At 42.6% G+C, this 18264-nt stretch overlaps 1 protein-coding gene across 1 annotated transcript; it reads right to left on the reverse strand.

Annotated features, from left to right (window-relative positions):
• Nucleotides 1–687: 687 nt before the first annotated feature.
• On the reverse strand, nucleotides 688–15970 carry LOC124139533 (inactive ubiquitin carboxyl-terminal hydrolase MINDY-4B-like). The gene is made up of 11 exons (XM_046506666.2): nucleotides 15901–15970; nucleotides 15539–15658; nucleotides 13634–13728; nucleotides 12078–12243; nucleotides 10274–10339; nucleotides 9311–9381; nucleotides 8334–8493; nucleotides 5766–5852; nucleotides 4257–4437; nucleotides 2398–2491; nucleotides 688–1015 (listed from the first exon to the last, which is right to left on the reverse strand). Exons 2-11 carry the CDS (start codon nucleotides 15647–15649, stop codon nucleotides 967–969), a joined length of 1080 nt encoding a protein of 359 aa, XP_046362622.2. The 5' UTR covers nucleotides 15650–15658; nucleotides 15901–15970; the 3' UTR covers nucleotides 688–966.
• Between the last annotated feature and the right edge of the window lie 2294 nt (nucleotides 15971–18264).

The raw sequence follows: 18264 nt of genomic DNA on the forward strand, positions 1-18264 counted from the left end.
CGACAGTGCTTGTTGTAAGAGAAGACTAACGGGATGGGGTGGTCAGGCTTGCTGACTTGGTTGATGCATGTCATCCACTCCCAATTGGGTAGATCGATGCCCATGATGTCAATCACTGGATTGTCTGAACCAGACTCGATTATTTACAGACCGCCGTCACATAGCTGGAATATTGCTGAGTGCAGCGATAAACAACAACAAACTTATAGAATCTCACCTGAGAGTCAAATATTTCAACACGGGTCAATAAAAGATTATATTTGTCATCCAACTAGATACTTCCAACTTTCCGTTTGTAAACAGTAATAGCTAGTGTCTTGAATGCAATAAGTAGAGCTAACCAGCCCCCGAATGAGTGGTATAAGTAATGTAATTTGATTGTGACATCATGGTGACCGATGACATCACAATGGTCTGCAAAACATTGTGATGCAATTTCACTGCAGCTGTATCTCCTAGAAGAGATCACTTCTAAACACCCAAGCAAGACCTCCTGTGGAAGCCAGTTTTGGATGAAAGAAATGTTTACACAGAGAGAGTTGATAGTAAAAAACCCAGATTCCTGTGCTATTTGGAGTCCTGGTGACTCGCTACCAAACTTGAGGATCTGTGAAGTCTTATGCTAACTGTAGATAGGATTTTCCTTGTTCAAAAACAAATCTGGTGATGAGTGAAGAAAGCTGGACATGAACCGGTACTGTAAAATTTATGTCCAGACTTCGATGACTGAAATCAAAGTGTCTTGTTTGATCCAAACAGACAATTGGGGGCACTCGCAGGGCAAATTATTTGTGCCTATTGTCTGTTTTTATGCCTATATGGTATGATCGTTTATGTCCGTTAAAGTATCACTAAATAATGCCACACCTTACACTCAGTGTCATTTAGAGCACGTCAGTTTCTTCCTGCAGGTGGCTCAACATATGATCACAGGATTCCAGAGTGGTTCTCTTTGTCTCAGCACCATCAGTAGAAAGGAATAGTACCATTCCACAGAACATTGGCACCGTACCACCTGAAACAGACAAGCAGGTCACAGAAGCCTGGTGTGAATGCAGCAGCTGTGGCTTAAAACAATAAAAGAATTGGTTCTCAGGCAATGACTTTTGAAAATATAGTGCGGGCGGCTAGATTTTTTGTTTGTTGTTGCTTGTTCAAATAGTATGTATACAAATAAACAGTTGTGTACCATAAACGTGAGAAAGGGCCTCCCTACAAAAACAAACATTCAAACTCCTATTGCCGCCATGGCTTTAACACGAAATGCACAGTAAAGCATTGTGCATGTAAAGGGAAGTAACTTTTTGCAATATTGGATTGCATTGATTTTAAGTATTAGGATTTCTTATATTTTTCTAAAATGGAAATAAAAACGAAACATGTGGCAGACTTTATGATGATGTGAGCGGTACCTGAGAACCAAGACTATTATATTTTTTAGCTTATTGACCATAATTTTAAAAGAAAACTTGAACTTCAGATACTAAGGATTCTAAACGATGCTACCACTGCGTGACATGAGAATGCAAGCTTTAATAATGGCAATTTTGTTTCATACAAAAGCACAAACATATTCAAATTTGTATGAAAAGAAGTTTGTTCTTGATAAAAACATGACATTAGGCTTAAAAAAAATATGTTCTCAGGCAATGTTTTTGAAAATGAAGTGTGGGCGGGTGGTGTCTTTTTTTTGGGGGGGGGGGGGGGTTGTTCAAACTAGTATGTAACCAATAACTGTTGTGTAATCAATAAATCAATAAACAATTGTGCACAATCAACCCGGGAAAGGGCCTCCCTACCTAAATGTATTCCTTGAGGAGTAAAATACTTGAATACAGTATTTGACTACCGTTGGACTTGGAATATTTAAGTATTTTTTATAAACAAAAATTAAAAGGAAATAAAAACGAAACGTGTGGCGAACTTTATGATGATGCGGGCGGTGCATGAAAACCAAGACTATTATTTTTTTAGCCTTAACATGAACTTGAGTCCATTAAGATTGTCCAAGAAGCTGCTGCTGCATGCTATGAGAACCCATGCATTAATCTTGCAATTCATTTAATCCACCAAAATTGTTTGCTTCTTTGTTTGTAGTTTTATTCCGCAGTCAGCAATATTCCAGCTATATGATGGCAGTCTGTAAATAATCGAGTCCGAACCAGACAATCCAGTGATTATCATGAGTATCGATTCATGCATTTTGGATACGATGACAAGCATCAACCAAGTCACTGAGTCTGACCACCTGATCCATTTCGTTGCCTTTTACAACAAACATAGGTCGGTGACCAATTGTAACCCGGAATCCCCATGCGTATGATCCAAAAGAAGAAAACAATAAGTTCAGTATGAAATAGAATCTAGCTCTGTGTCCCTCTCCCCAGGCCAACTTACTTGGTCATGATGCAATGCTCTAGGGCAGGGATCTTGTCATCCTGATCCCGTCTCAGCAGCGACGTCTTAGGGCGTAGACGATTGTATCGGGTGTCTAGGATGAAAAAACATCATAGCAACAATCACACAATACATCAGTATATGTTTTGTTACCATAAAGGTCAGATATCTGTAAGTTTCAGAATCGAGCATAGACCTGCAGGTCACCTGCATGTGTGAGGTCTTCAACATCATCGTCCATATTTCAAAATAGTTGGCACTGTCAACCATCAACACAATGTTACAACCAGCTGTTGGCATGGTCAACCACCAACACAGTCTTACAACCAGCTGTTGGCAAGGTCAACCACCAACACAATGTTACAACCAGCTGTTGACATGGTCAACCACCAACACAATGTTACAACCGGCTGTTGGCAAGGTCAACCACCAACACAATGTTACAACCAGCTGTTGGCATGGTCAACCGACAACACAATGTTACAACCAGCTGTTGGCATGGTCAACCGACAACACAATGTTACAACCAGCTGTTGGCATCTTCAACCACCAACACAATGTTACTACCAGCTGTTGGCATGGTCAACCACCAACACAATGTTACAACCAGCTGTTGGCAACTTCAACCACCAACACAATGTTATAACCAGCTGTTGGCAAATTCAACCACCAACACAATGTTACAACCAGCTGTGGGCATGGTTCACCACCAACACAATGTTACAACCAGCTGTTGGCAAGGTCAACCAGGCCACCAACACAATGTTACAACCAGCTGTGGGCATGGTTCACCACCAACACAATGCTACAACCAGCTGTTGGCATGGTTCACCACCAACACAATGTTACAATCAGCTGTTGGCATGGCCAACCACCAACACTATGTGATTGACATCTGGTTTTAACAGTTTTCATTTCACCAGAAATCAGTTTATATTAACTCAAGTTGAATGTCAACCGAATGAAAATATACAATGAGTGGGAAGGCTTCAATGCTGGAGGCATTTATAAAATCTCAGACTCACTCTGTGAAACTAATGACTGATAGTATAATGCTGTTTGTTTGTTTGTTTTATTAATATTAACATACTTTGTGTTTGTTTGTTTGTTGTGTAACGCCGCACTCAGCAATATGCCAGATATATGATGGTGGTCTGACAAAATTGAGTCTGGATTGGACAATCCAGTGATTGCCATCATGAGCAGCGAACAACACAGTTGGGTATGATGACACGCATCACCCAAGTCTGACCAACCAATCCTGTTAGTCGCCTCTTACAACAAACATGCTGAAGACCAATTCTAACCCGTGATCTGTGAAGATTCACAGGGTGACAAGACAACATGGATGATGAAACTTACTACAGATCATCTACTTCTTTACTACAGCTGTAGTGGTGAATCAACACCATCATCATTGCTTTAGCTACATATCCAAATTCTACATGCCTTTCTTACATTTCCAGATTTGTCAGCACCATACCCATGCTCTTGGGTTTCAACAAAGTGGTAAACATCTGAGACCTGCACCACTTCAGGTTTTCCTCCCGTATTAAGCTGACAAGCTGTGATATAACTGGAATAGTGTTCAAAAGGCGATACTTAAAAGCCTTTCAAAGATCTCTCCTTATACAAGGCGATCTCACCGAGAGCTGTGCAGTCCATCAGCTACAATTTATTACAGTGTCACAGTGTTACTGTCTACAACTGCTGATGGCATATTACGAACAGCGTGTGACAGAACCCTTGGTTTTAATATTCTATATTCATTAAAAGTCATATTTACAATAAGTGTGAAACTAGCATTACTGGAAGCATTCATAAAATCTCCCTGTTCCTGTGTATCCAAGGCAACTAACCAATGGTGAGCTGTGCAGGCTTCTCCTGGGTGACGAGCCCCGTGTAGTAATGCAGGGCAAAGCGGTGCTCAGCTCGCCAGTCACTGACCAGGTCCACGTTGGTGCTGAACAGCAGGCCAAACTGACCATTCACCTTCGTCAGCCACACAGGGAACTTGGGGGTCTTCAACATACTGCCCACCTGGAGGTACAACATACTGTTAGGGACCACCATTTCATATTCTGGGGAGGGGCCTGGAAATTTATTTGGGAGACTGCTATATATTTTTGGTCACTGCTTAATATATAAAAATCATTCTTTGATGGTGGAGCCAAACAATTTTTATTTCATCTTACATATTTTTTCAGGCTATCCTCATTATTTAAACAAAAAAAGCAAAAAAAAAAGCTCCCAGGCCCCGTGACAAAATTAAATTGTCGGTCCCTTACAACATATGCTCAATACAAATATAAACACACAATCATCATTATTAGTGATAGTGAAAACCAAACCAACAAGCAACGTATCTGGGTTATTAGGTAAGTTCCTCATTACTGAAACACCTGACATGATAGATATAAGCAGCCCCACTGACTCTTGGAAGTTATCCAGGCCATCCAGGCCTACCGCAGATTTGGGTGTCCCTTCATTTTGGCTACGAATACTTAATCATAACCTGTATCATCCGTGTGGATGCAGTGGACTGTAATAATATTCTTTATTAATAAGTGTCCTTCGAAAGTTTCAATGTTTAAAAATGATTTTTTATAAAAATAATCTTGGATGTGGTGAAAATAATATTTTTTCAACAAAGTGTGAGCATGTGAGTGATTTGGGATGTTGTTTTCTGAAACAGCAATCATCAAGCTATATCACAGAGGCCTGTAAATAATCAAGTCTAGGTCAGGAAAACCAGTGGTTGATAGCGTGAGCAACGGTCCACGTCATCGAGGTACTGGCCAGGTCACACATTATAACCACACACACTCCATTTAGTCAGCTATTCTTGTGACAGACATGGGGTCCTGGGGACTTATTCTGTTGTGTAATGCAGTGTTAGAAATTGGCACTAGTCCTGTAGTCCTTGCCCAACTGGCCAATAGTTAAGGTATCATATAGTCTAATAAGGACTAGTAGAAATTTGCCATTTTTAAGGGTTTTGCTATATGTTATCATTATGAGGACTAGTGGACTAAATATGTTAGTTTCTACCCCTGTAATGCCCACAGAACCACCAGTTAGTGAGTGAGTTATATTCTCTTCCTGTAGCCTTGTCCTCTCCAGAACTGTGCACAGGTCAGTTTCTACCCTTGTTTCATCTTAGAGCTGTATAAAATAAACATAAATAAAAGTTTGTTGTTGGCAACAATCAAGCAATACCATGGCAGGGGACCCAAGAAATGGGCTTCACACATTGTACCCATGTGGGGAATCAAACCCAGGCTTTCAGTTTGACGAGTGAACGCTGTAACCACTAGGCTACCACATCTCCCAACAGGGTGAGAGAGACCTAGGGGGGAACAGTGTACCTCGGTCCTCTCGTCATCCGCCTCCCCCTTGTCCCAGAACAGGAAGCCGACCTCGCTGCGCTGCTTGCTGCCCCGGACAGGCTGGCTCTGAAGGAACAAGGCAAACACTTTAGTCCTTTTATCTTTCTTAGATGGTTTACAAGACTGGCTGACAAAAAAACAAAACCAATGAGATAAGAAAAGGAAAAGAAAAAGATTTGCTGACTCTGTATCACAATTAGATTTATTTTAAAAAAGAAGAAGATATTTATCATCGGGGTTCAAGAAATGTGGTGAATAATGTGTTTCAATTAGTTATTAAAACAATAAAACACCAATCAGTTATCTTTCGGGACCTTGTCATGTTAAAACTTGTTTGTTTTTCATTCAATAGTAGCAGTATTAATCTGGAAGTTTAGAGGTGATTTATTTATTTTTGACCACTCACATTAAATTTTAGGCCAAAACTTTGTAAAGCACCTCATAACAAATAAAAGGAAGGCCTTAGGAAGTCATTGAAACAAATCTGCTTCATGAATATTTAAAACGCTTGACATTATCTAGAAGCAGGGTTTCTGACTGATCTGGAGAAATGAGTTAAATGATTATTCACATTATTCCTCTGGTTAAGAGAAAGAGTTTTTGTGGAAACAGCAAGCATTTTCAAAGGCAAATGAGTTATTGTGATTCTGATAACTCCATAATCAGCTGAAGTGTACAACTTCATCGACCAACCAATCAGCATACACCATGATCAGGATATTGCCTTGCTTCTCAACTCAGGAAGTCATCAAGACTCATCAGGACACAATCAAGGAGTCCCTTTGAAGTGTATGTACTTCATAGTTTAATCTTTCACAGTTTGTGGTCACTGATTTGTTCACGGAGTAGAACAAGCAATAATAAATCAAGAACAAACACTGATTTGTATAAATTTTGTTTTCCTTTGTACCAATTGTCAGACAGTTGTTGATGACAGGACTAGTCTACTCGGATTTAAGGGAAAACATCACACACCTGATGTGCCCTCAGCCATAGAAGATGTTGTGTTAGCTGTCTGACAAATGGGAGATGCCCATGGTATGTGTCAGTGTGTAAGAGTCAACATTTTCATTAACCTTCTTCATTAATTAGCGGGGTGGTCGGGTAGCCTCGTGGTTAAAGCGTTCGCTCGTAAAGCCGAAGACCCGGGTTCGATTCCCGACATGGGTACAATGTGTGAAGCCCATTTCCGGTGTTCCCCGCCGTGATTTTGCTGGAATATTGCTACAAGCGGCGTAAAACCATACTCACTCACTCACTCACTCTTCATTAATTAGAGTAGGTCCTATATGAATTCAGACTTATGAGTTAATGTGATGTACTTGAATGTTTCAGTGTCATGCGACTGCAAAGTCACTGGTAGTAATATTTCACGTCCGATTGATTTGGTTCAATATGAAATTTTGATCTTCCAGAGATGTACACTGCAAAACAGGAGATTAACTAGCATGCTACAATTTAAAACTGATAATCTCCTAGAATGAAAGTGGAAGCAATACCACTGGAAGTAAACGTCATGTTGCTTCAGCTGACCAATCATCTTCAAGAGGCACTCAATATCGGAAAGTGATCATACACGTGTTCCTTGCCAGTGCATGGTCAAGGGTATTGTATATACCAGCAGGACTTCTGCATCACAGAAAACCCTGAGGCCATTAAACTACAGTCAAGTCTCGTTAATCCGACACTCGTTAATCCGACACTCGGCTTTATCCGACACAAATGATGGGAACCGATTGATTCAGTGCTATTTAGTCCCGTTAATCCGACATTCTCGCACTCCGACTCAGACACACCTAATTTGCAACGAATTACCGAAATCACTCATTAATCAGTCTCGTTAATCCGACACAGTGATCAGCGTACTCCGTGGTCATCTGCCCGTGAGTACACAGCCAGTGTTTTGACACGCACTGGCTGCAGAGATTAACTTAACAATTAACAGGAAAAGCTATTCAAACCTGTATGTACAAAGCTATACAAATGTAGTTTACAAATTGAAGCCAGATAAATGTGCATGAAGCCAGCTTATTTCGTTTTTAATGATTTTATTACAAGGTACACACAGTTATTATCTATCGTGAAGACGTCCGATTTTCAATCACAAATCAATTAATTTCGTTAATCCGAAATACTCGTTAATCCGACACAATCACGTGCAACCAACGATGTCGGATTAACGAACCTTGACTGTATACCATTTGTTTCTATTTCCTAATTATGTAAAATGTAATGTAACAGTCTACCCTCCCCTTATCCAGGGTATAATATTCCACAATGAGTAAACTGTGTGGGCATACTGCTTCAGAGAAACTCCCTGATATGCATTTAGCCCTTATATTCACCCTGTCATCATTTTCTGAAGGCCGATCACAGACCTCTAGACAAGCTGCATACTTGCGTGCAATAAAAAATAAATATATATCCCCATTCCACAATTAATTTTGAATTGTGTGAATACAAAAAGTCCTGGAATATACATAAGGAACAAGAGTCCAATATCACTTTCCATGCCTATCCAACCGTGTGCGTGACAGTGCTACCCACCAGTAGAGCGCCTCTCCTGTTGTAGAGGATGTCTCCGTTGTGTAGATGCGGCACCGCGCGGCCTGTCAGCAGCAGGTTGATGAGAGATGGGGTGCATTCCTCCATGTCTGTCAGCAGCTTCAACTTGCTGTCTTCTGGCATGTCCATGTCTTCTCGAACTCTGCAACACAACAAACATAGATAAAGAATACTACACTCGGTCCCGTGTAAAACCAATTTTAAGAAATTCGTGTAAAGAGTTCTGGCATTTGACAAACGAATACCAATTTTATGAAATCCTTGAATAGTTCGCGAAAGCGAGTCATACCAGAACTATTCACAAATTTCATAAAAGTGGTATTACATGGGAGAGAGTTTAGTATTATATTTATTACTTATCATTACTTTTTTAAAAGTTTCATTGTTGTGTATGAATAGGCAGACATCTATGCGATCCACAGCAAAATCCAAATGAGCTTACCAAAATAATACTTCAAACACATCAAAAGTTGCCATGTATGAATTGAATACCACCTTTACAATTCAGGAGTCCATTCCACAAAGCTATTGTAGCACTCAGGTTATCATAACTCCCATACTCTAACATACACCTATGACTGTCGTTGCACTACGATCACCTTGTGGAACGGGGTCCTTCAATTCACGTCACAACAGCCTGTGACGTAATTTGCGAAATATTGAAAAAATGCCATGGGAAGTCAGCCTGGCAACAGGGTTGCTGGCGTCATCGAGTGTGTTTATGCGCCTCTCAGTATTCTATCATTGGTGGATTGGTTTACTGATGTTTTCAACAGTGTTTAGTTACATCATGGTTTGTTTGCTAAACTAGTGGTGTGGTAGCAAAGTGCTTAAACTGGTGCTTAAAATGTTCGCTCATCAATCCAAATCGGAGGTTTGCTTCCCCACATTTCCAGTGTCCCCTGTTGTGATATTGTGTGATTGTGCACCTCGGAGATGATGCTATGGGAGATACGGACCTGTGCAGAGTTCTGGAGAGGACAAGGCTGTACAGGAAGAGAATACATCCACAACTGTTGTCCCCCTGGAACTGAAGGAAGGGAGACAACTCAGGTGGAGCTGAATAGTATATACAACAGCGTTAGAAACTGACACTAGTCTTATGGTCCTTGCCAAATTGTCCAATAGTTAAGGTATCATAAGGACTAGTAGAAATTTGCCATTTTTAAGGGTTTTGCTATATGTTATCATTATAAGGACTGGAAAACTAAAAGAGTTAATTTCTATCGCTGCACATGCAGGTGTCTATCACAAGTCGTGTAAAAGCTCACAGGTGGTTGATCTATGATTTCAAAGCTACTGAAAATTTATTCAGATTGAAGTTGTCCGGCTTTATCAGTATTAAAATGTATGAAATCATGACCAGCAATCAGATTACTAAATGAGTTCGCGTCCGGCTAGATAACAATTTTATTACAAAACGTATCTAACGAGCGAAATATGAAATGCAATTAAAACAATATCTAACAGGGACAAGTATAATTTATTTATTACTCACTTAAACTTAGCACTTTATCAAAATCCATTGTTGAAAACAGAAGTTGGCATAATGGTGGCATATGAAAAGAACAGTTGTATCTGATTACTCAACCAGAGACTGTTCCCTCAAGGAGCAACCTGGCAATAAAGTACGTAGCTTTATCCAAGATCAATTAAAAAAATGATAATTATGTTCATAATAGAATTTATAGACACAAACTTCTCCAAGTTAACAACATCTGCATTCAACAGAAAATCTAGCCTCAAACTCGGTTCAGCGTAGAGAGAGGGAAGCTCACGAGACACAGCATACTGTCCGAGAGCCGACCAGTCATTGTTTCAACCCCTTAATGCTGAGCGCCAGTCAGGGTAACAACAAGTACCATCTATTAACATCTATTGAACCTCCGACCTTCCACTCTCCCTGATGTACAAATAGTTACCTGTTCTAAATGCCTTCTGATAAATATCCTTAAATCTTCAAGTTTCTTGAATTCAAATAGATGAAGCTGGAACAGAATTGACATATACTAAGACCTGTTTAAGCACACTGTAGTACCAAGAAAAGAGTGAAGTGTTTCCAAACAAGAGACGAAGAGGGTAACATCATTTCAAAAACACTGATTCATAGGGGTGCAACAATACGGAAGGCCTTGATATGCAGCATTAGTAATTGGCATATACAGTAAACTAGGGTTATAACGAACACGCTTATAACGAACTGACGGACATAACAAACTTACTTTTTGGTCCCGACTACTTGCTGTAGTCATGCTGTATATGTACTTATAACGAACTACGGTTATAACGAACTAAAATTAGTAGTCCCTTTGAGTTCGTTATAGTGAGTGAGTGAGTGAGTATGGTTTTACGCCGCTTTTAGCAATATTTCAGCAATATCGCGGCGGGGGACACTAGAAATGGGCTTCACACATTGTACCCATGTCGGGAATCGAACCCGGGTCTTCGGCGTGACGAGCAAACGCTTTAACCACTATGCTACCCGACCACCCCTGAGTTTGTTATAACCGTAGTTTACTGTAGTCCTATAGTCCTTGCCAAACTGCCCAATAGTAAAGGTATCCTAAGGACTAGTAGAAATGTGTCATTTTAAGGGTTTTGCTATATGTTATCATAAATAAGGACTAGTGGGCTAAACCTGATAATATCTATCGCTGATATGTATCATGATACGATGCATATCTTCATATGCCAGAATAACAACATAAAAGCCATAAACTGAAATATTTGTGACTTTCAGATGAATGATAACGTGGCACCAGCCTGTTTCTTCCTTGTTAACTGTTCTGATTTCCTCACAAAAAGGGAGGCCAAAATGATCCCCAAACAGTTGACACCAGAGTCTCTTCAACCTCGCATTCATCCCTACTCAGATGGGGGTTATTCTTCCGTGAAAAAATGCACTTTGTAAAAAAAATGGATGGCAAAACAGGTCCTTATGTATGATGTATGTCTTGACGGCCATGTATCACGGTACAGTGGATGTATCACGGTACAGTGGATGTATCACGGTACAGTTATCACGGTACAGTGGATGTATCACGGTACAGTGGATGTATCACGGTACAGTGGATGTATCACGGTACAGTGGATGTTTCACCCTCAGTGATGTACAATATTTTTCTTATTTAAGCTACACTCATGACACACTCATATGATTGTTTGTTGTTTAACGATGCACTCCACAATGTTCCAGCTATATGACCATCGTCTGTAAATAATCAAGTATGGACCAGACAATCCAGTGATTGACATCATGAGCTTTTATCTACACAATTGGGATCGATGACATGCATCAACCAAGTCAGCAAACGTGACCACATTATCCCGTAAGTCGCCTCTTATGCATGTTACGACAAGCATGAGTTGCTGAAGACCAATTCTAACCCGGATTTACCCCGAGGTAAATAGAACTTAAGGATCCAACAAATTCAAGTTGATTTTCTTTCTGCTCCAAAATGCTGTTATCATGGTAATATAAATTCAAATTCTCAAATTACAGAAATATGTCCATATCGGTGTGAAAAGTTTGTAATATGTTATCGATCACTTTCCCAAGCAATTATGAGGCAGAAGACTTGCTGTATCTCTTCTAGAAGCATACAAATGAACATGAGTCAAACATTGAGTATTTACAGACCGCCATCAGAGTTTTAGCTGGGTGCAGCATCAAACAACAAACAAAAATCATAATAACAGGTAGGCCACATCAATAAACTTTCTCACTCGCTCGGTGATGTTGTCCACACGGTATCTGTAGTCGGGGCCGAAGCAGCTGTGTTCCTGCTGCAGACACACGCAGCAACGCCGCCGCTCCCCAGCCTGCCACAGCATCTCACACAGCCCATCAATCAGGGCACGGCGCCGCTCGTAGCTGTTGGGATGCAGGGCGCTGGGAGGAAGCAGATGTCAAAGGCCAGAGTGAAATTGGTTTACATGTGATCACAAGGTCAAATATACTATGTTTACTTTTAGTCATACTCATTTTAGGGCTGTGTTTTGCGATACAGGTATTAATCTCATAAATCAGGTCTTAGTTCTTGCTACGGCTAAACAAAGTTCTGGTGACGGTGTTCTCATACTTTGCGGCACTAGTTTCAAAATAGTGACTACTCTTTTACATATTTTGACAAATTATTGATTAAAAATTTGGAAACTGAACAAAAGAACATGGTCTAGATTGTATGGATTCAGTTATATAGCTTGTAAGTGTCATTTGGAATACCCTGTGTGAAGTATTTTGAGGTTGCATAATTAGAAAACACATTCCATCTGTCACTTTCCTGATCTGGTACCGGTAAGCGACACTCTGATTGGTTGGATGAAAGGTCATTCTGACATGACCTGTGAATATTAGAATCAGGGCCAGACAATCCAATGATTGATATTGTGAGGTTGCTGGGGAATTATTTTCACCCAGAATCTGTCTACGATAGTCTTAGTGCTGTGACATTTATAAGTCAGTGTTAAAGTATAGGAGTTACGATAGTCTTAGTGCTGTGACTATTATAAGTCAGTGTTAAAGTATAGGAGTTACGATAGTCTTAGTGCTGTGACTATCATAAGTCAGTGTCAAAGTATAGAAGTTACGATAGTCTTAGTGCTGTGACTATTATAAGTCAGTGTTAAAGTATAGGAGTTATGATAGTCTTAGTGCTGTGACTGTCATAAGTCAGTGTTAAAGTATAGGAGTTTCGATAGTCTTAGTGCTATGATTGTCGTAGGTCAATGTCAAAGTATAGAAGTTATGATAGTCTTAGTGCTGTGACTATTATAAGTCAGTGTTAAAGTATAGGAGTTACGATAGTCTTAGAGCTGTGACTATTATAAGTCAGTGTTAAAGTATAGGAGTTACGATAGTCTTAGTGCTGTGACTGTCACAAGTCAGTGTTAAAGTATAGGAGTTACGATAGTCTTAGTGCTGTGACTATCATAAGTCAGTGTCAAAGTATAGAAGTTACGATAGTCTTAGTGCCGTGACTATTATAAGTCAGTGTTAAAGTATAGGAGTTACGATAGTCTTAGAGCTGTGACTGTCACAAGTCAGTGTTAAAGTATAGGAGTTACGATAGTCTAAGTGCTGTGATTGTCGTAGGCCAATGTCAAAGTATAGAAGTTACGATAGTCTCAGTGCTGTGACTATCATAAGTCAGTGTTAAAGTAAAGGAGTTACAATGGTCTTAGCGCCATGACTGTTGTTAGTCTATGCTATGTCAGTCGTGAAACAGGACCTAGATTAACAGGGTTTCCTGTATTTACCCAAGACCAAAGCAGCATCTTACCTGGAGAGGAAGATGCTGGACTGGTACTCCTTGACAAACAGCAGGTGCTTGAGCAGGAATGCTTGGACACACAGCATTAGACCTCGAGATCCACACTGAAGCAGCAGACAGACATGACAAGATCACAAGCTGGCTTCTGTGGCAGGAGGTCATCGGCTACACAGTCACATCCAGAGATGACCAATATTCAGTACCAAGTTGGCAGAAAATGTCAGTAAAAATTCCCAAATTGGAATCAAACAGGAAGTGACCCTGTGTTTGGTAGTTGTGTATCTACCTAGTGGGTGTTGATGCTGTACAGGAAGCGACCCTGTGTTTGGTAGTAGTGTATCTACCCAGTGGGTGTTGATGCCGTACAGGAAGTGACCCTGTGTTTGGTAGTTGTGTATCTACCTAGTGGGTGTTGATGCCGTACAGGAAGTGACCCTGTGTTTGGTAGTAGTGTATCTACCCAGTGGGTGTTGATGCCGTACAGGAAGTGACCCTGTGTTTGGTAGTTGTGTATCTACCTAGTGGGTGTTGATGCCGTACAGGAAGTGACCCTGTGTTTGGTAGTAGTGTATCTACCCAGTGGGTGTTGATGCCGTACAGGAAGTGACCCTGTGTTTGGTAGTTGTGTATCTACCTAGTGGGTGTTGATGCCGTACAGGAAGTGACCCTGTGTTTGGTAGTAGTGTATCTACCCAGTGGGTGTTGATGCCGTACAGGAAGTGACCCTGTGTTTGGTAGTTGTGTATCTACCTAGTGGGTGTTGATGCCGTACAGGAAGTGACCCTGTGTTTGGTAGTAGTGTATCTACCCAGTGGGTGTTGATGCCGTACAGGAAGCGACCCTGTGTTTGGTAGTAGTGTATCTACCCAGTGGGTGTTGATGCCGTACAGGAAGTGACCCTGTGTTTGGTAGTTGTGTATCTACCCAGTGGGTGTTGATGCCGTACAGGAAGTGACCCTGTGTTTGGTAGTAGTGTATCTACCCAGTGGGTGTTGATGCCGTACAGGAAGTGACCCTGTGTTTGGTAGTAGTGTATCTACCTAGTGGGTGTTGATGCCGTACAGGAAGTGACCCTGTGTTTGGTAGTAGTGTATCTAACCAGTGGGTGTTGATGCCGTACAGGAAGTGACCCTGTGTTTGGTAGTAGTGTATCTACCCAGTGGGTGTTGATGCTGTACAGGAAGCGACCCTGTGTTTGGTAGTTGTGTATCTACCTAGTGGGTGTTGATGCCGTACAGGAAGTGACCCTGTGTTTGGTAGTAGTGTACCTACCCTATGGGTGTTGATGCCGTACAGGAAGTGTCCCTGTGTTTGGTAGTAGTGTATCTACCCAGTGGGTGTTGATGCTGTACAGGAAGCGACCCTGTGTTTGGTAGTTGTGTATCTACCTAGTGGGTGTTGATGCCGTACAGGAAGTGTCCCTGTGTTTGGTAGTAGTGTACCTAGCCTGTGGGTTTTGATGCCGTACAGGAAGTGTCCCTGTGTTTGGTAGTAGTGTATCTACCCTATGGGTGTTGATGTCGTTCAAAAAGTGACCCTGTGTTTGGTAGTTGTGTATCTACCCAGTGGGTGTTGATGTCGTACAGGAAGTGTCCCTGTGTTTGGTAGTAGTGTACCTAGCCTGTGGGTTTTGATGCCGTACAGGAAGTGTCCCTGTGTTTGGTAGTAGTGTACCTAGCCTGTGGGTTTTGATGCCGTACAGGAAGTGACCCTGTGTTTGGTAGTAGTGTACCTACCCTATGGGTGTTGATGTCGTTCAAAAAGTGACCCTGTGTTTGGTAGTTGTGTATCTACCCTATGGGTGTTGATGTCGTTCAAAAAGTGATCCTGTGTTTGGTAGTAGTGAACCTATCCTGTGGGTGTTGATGTTGTACAAGAAGCTACCCTGTGTTCGGTAGCTGTACCTCGACCTACCCTTTGAGCATTGATGCCGTATGGAAAGCGTCCCTCCAGGTGCTGGAAGGCCAGACTAGACTTCTGCCACTCCCGACTGAAGGAGTGGTGACAAGACCCATACACAATCATTCGCAGATCCTGCAGGAGAAAGACTTACATAGAAAACAATACATAGAATTACTGTAAATCATCAATTTAATGCCATCATGAAATTTATGTGAAAATGCAAGTATTCCTCGCTTGCATTAATAAAGTGATGCATTTTTATCTGGATATATTGGAGTAAAAATGTCTGGTTCGTGACATACATTGACAAGCTCCTAATAAACAATTTATTTAATATAATCCGCAGTGAGATGGGTGTTCCCCTGGTGACTAACAATGGCTGTCTGTAGGCAGATGGGTGTCCCCCCGATGACGCCGTGAGCTGGAGCCCCGAGTCTCCCTGCTGGCATCAACAAGGACCCCCGGCTGTCTGCTGGGAAGGAGAATGTCAGTTTTATCAAGTGTGAAAAGGCATTTCAACATTGGTTAGTTTACGGAATTAAAATGTGGAAAAGACAGTTAATAATTTGTTTTGCTGTTGAATTATTTCAGTGCACAAATTCATGAATCTTCCCTTCCCCACTATAACACATGCAAGCCCCCGTACCTGTGTTTGGTGACTCCCCCGCCCATCTGTCTATGCTAAATGTCTTCACTTCCCTCCCCTCCCCTCCCCACTGTAACACAAGCAAGCCCCTGTACCTATGTTTGGTGACTCCCCCAGCCATCTGTCTACATAGAATGTCTTCATTCCCCTCCCCTCCCCTCTATAACACATGCCAGCCCCCGTACCTGTGTTTGGTGACTGCCCTGCCCATCTGTCTACGTAGAATGTCTTCATTCCCCTCCCCTCCCCTCTATAACACATGCCAGCCCCCGTACCTGTGATTGGTGACTCCCCCAGCCATCTGTCTACATAGAATGTCTTCATTCCCCTCCCCTCCCCTCTATAACACATGCCAGCCCCCTACCTGTGTTTGGTGACTCCCCGGCCCATCTGTCTATGCTAAATGTCTTCACTTCCCTCCCCTCCCCTCCCCTCCCCACTATAACACAAGCAAGCCCCTGTACCTATGTTTGGTGACTCCCCAAGCCATCTGTCTATGTAGAATGTCTTCACTCCCCTTCCTACTGTAAAACATGCAAGCCCCCATACCTGTGTTTGGTGACTCCCCCAGCCATCTGTCTATGTAGAATGTCTTTACTCCCCTCCCCTTCCCACTGTAACACATGCCAGCCCCCGTACCTGTGTTTAGTGACTCCCCCAGCCATCTGTCTATGCTTAATGTCTTCACTCCCCTCCCCTTCCCACTGTAACACATGCAAGCCCCCGTACCTGTGTTTAGTGACTCCCCCAGCCATCTGTCTATGCTTAATGTCTTCACTCCCCTCCCCTTCCCACTGTAACACATGCAAGCCCCCGTACCTGTGTTTAGTGACTCCCCCAGCCATCTGTCTATGCTTAATGTCTTCACTCCCCTCCCCTCTCCACTGTAACACATGCAAGCCCCCGTACCTGTGTTTAGTGACTCCCCCAGCCATCTGTCTATGCTTAATGTCTTCACTCCCCTCCCCTCCCCACTATAACACATGCAAGCCCCCTACCTGTGTTTGGTGACTCCCCCAGCCATCTATCTATGCTTAATGTCTTCACTCCCTTCCCCTCCCCACTGTAACACATGCCAGCCCCCTGCATGTGTTTGGTGACTCCCCCAGCCATCTGTCTATGTAGAATGTCTTCACTCCCCTCCCATCCCCACTATAACACATGCCAGCCCCAGTACCTGTGTTTGGTGACTCCCCCAGCCATCTGTCTATGTAGAATGTCTTTACTCCCCTCCCCTCCCCACTATAACACATGCAAGCCCCCTACCTGTGTTTGGTGACTCCCCCAGCCATCTATCTATGCTTAATGTCTTCACTCCCTTCCCCTCCCCACTGTAACACATGCCAGCCCCCTACCTGTGTTTGGTGACTCCACCAGCCATCTGTCTATGTAGAATGTCTTCACTCCCCTCCCATCCCCACTATAACACATGCCAGCCCCAGTACCTGTGTTTGGTGACTCCCCCAGCCATCTGTCTATGTAGAATGTCTTCACTCCCCTCCCATCCCCACTATAACACATGCCAGCCCCAGTACCTGTGTTTGGTGACTCCCCCAGCCATCTGTCTATGTAGAATGTCTTTACTCCCCTCCCCTCCCCACTATAACACATGCAAGCCCCCTACCTGTGTTTGGTGACTCCCCCAGCCATCTGTCTATGTAGAATGTCTTTACTCCCCTCACCACTATAACACATGCCAGCCCCCTACCTGTGTTTGGTGACTCCCCCAGCCATCTGTCTATGTAGAATGTCTTCACTCCCCTCCCCTCCCCACTGTAACACATGCAAGCCCCCTACCTGTGTTTGGTGACTCCCCCAGCCATCTGTCTATGTAGAATGTCTTCACTCCCCTCCCCTCCCCACTATAACACATGCCAGCCCCCTACCTGTGTTTGGTGACTCCCCCAGCCATCTGTCTATGTAGAATGTCTTCACTCCCCTCCCCTCCCCACTATAACACATGCAAGCCCCCGTACCTGTGTTTGGTGACTCCCCCAGCCATCTGTCTATGTAGAATGTCTTCACTCCCCTCCCCTCCCCTCCCCACTGTAACACATGCAAGCCCCCTACCTGTGTTTGGTGACTCCCCCAG

The sequence above is a fragment of the Haliotis rufescens genome, unplaced genomic scaffold, assembly GCF_023055435.1.
Source record: "Haliotis rufescens isolate VD_foot unplaced genomic scaffold, xgHalRufe1.0.p SCAF_9, whole genome shotgun sequence".
In the NCBI taxonomy this organism is placed as follows: domain Eukaryota; kingdom Metazoa; phylum Mollusca; class Gastropoda; order Lepetellida; family Haliotidae; genus Haliotis; species Haliotis rufescens.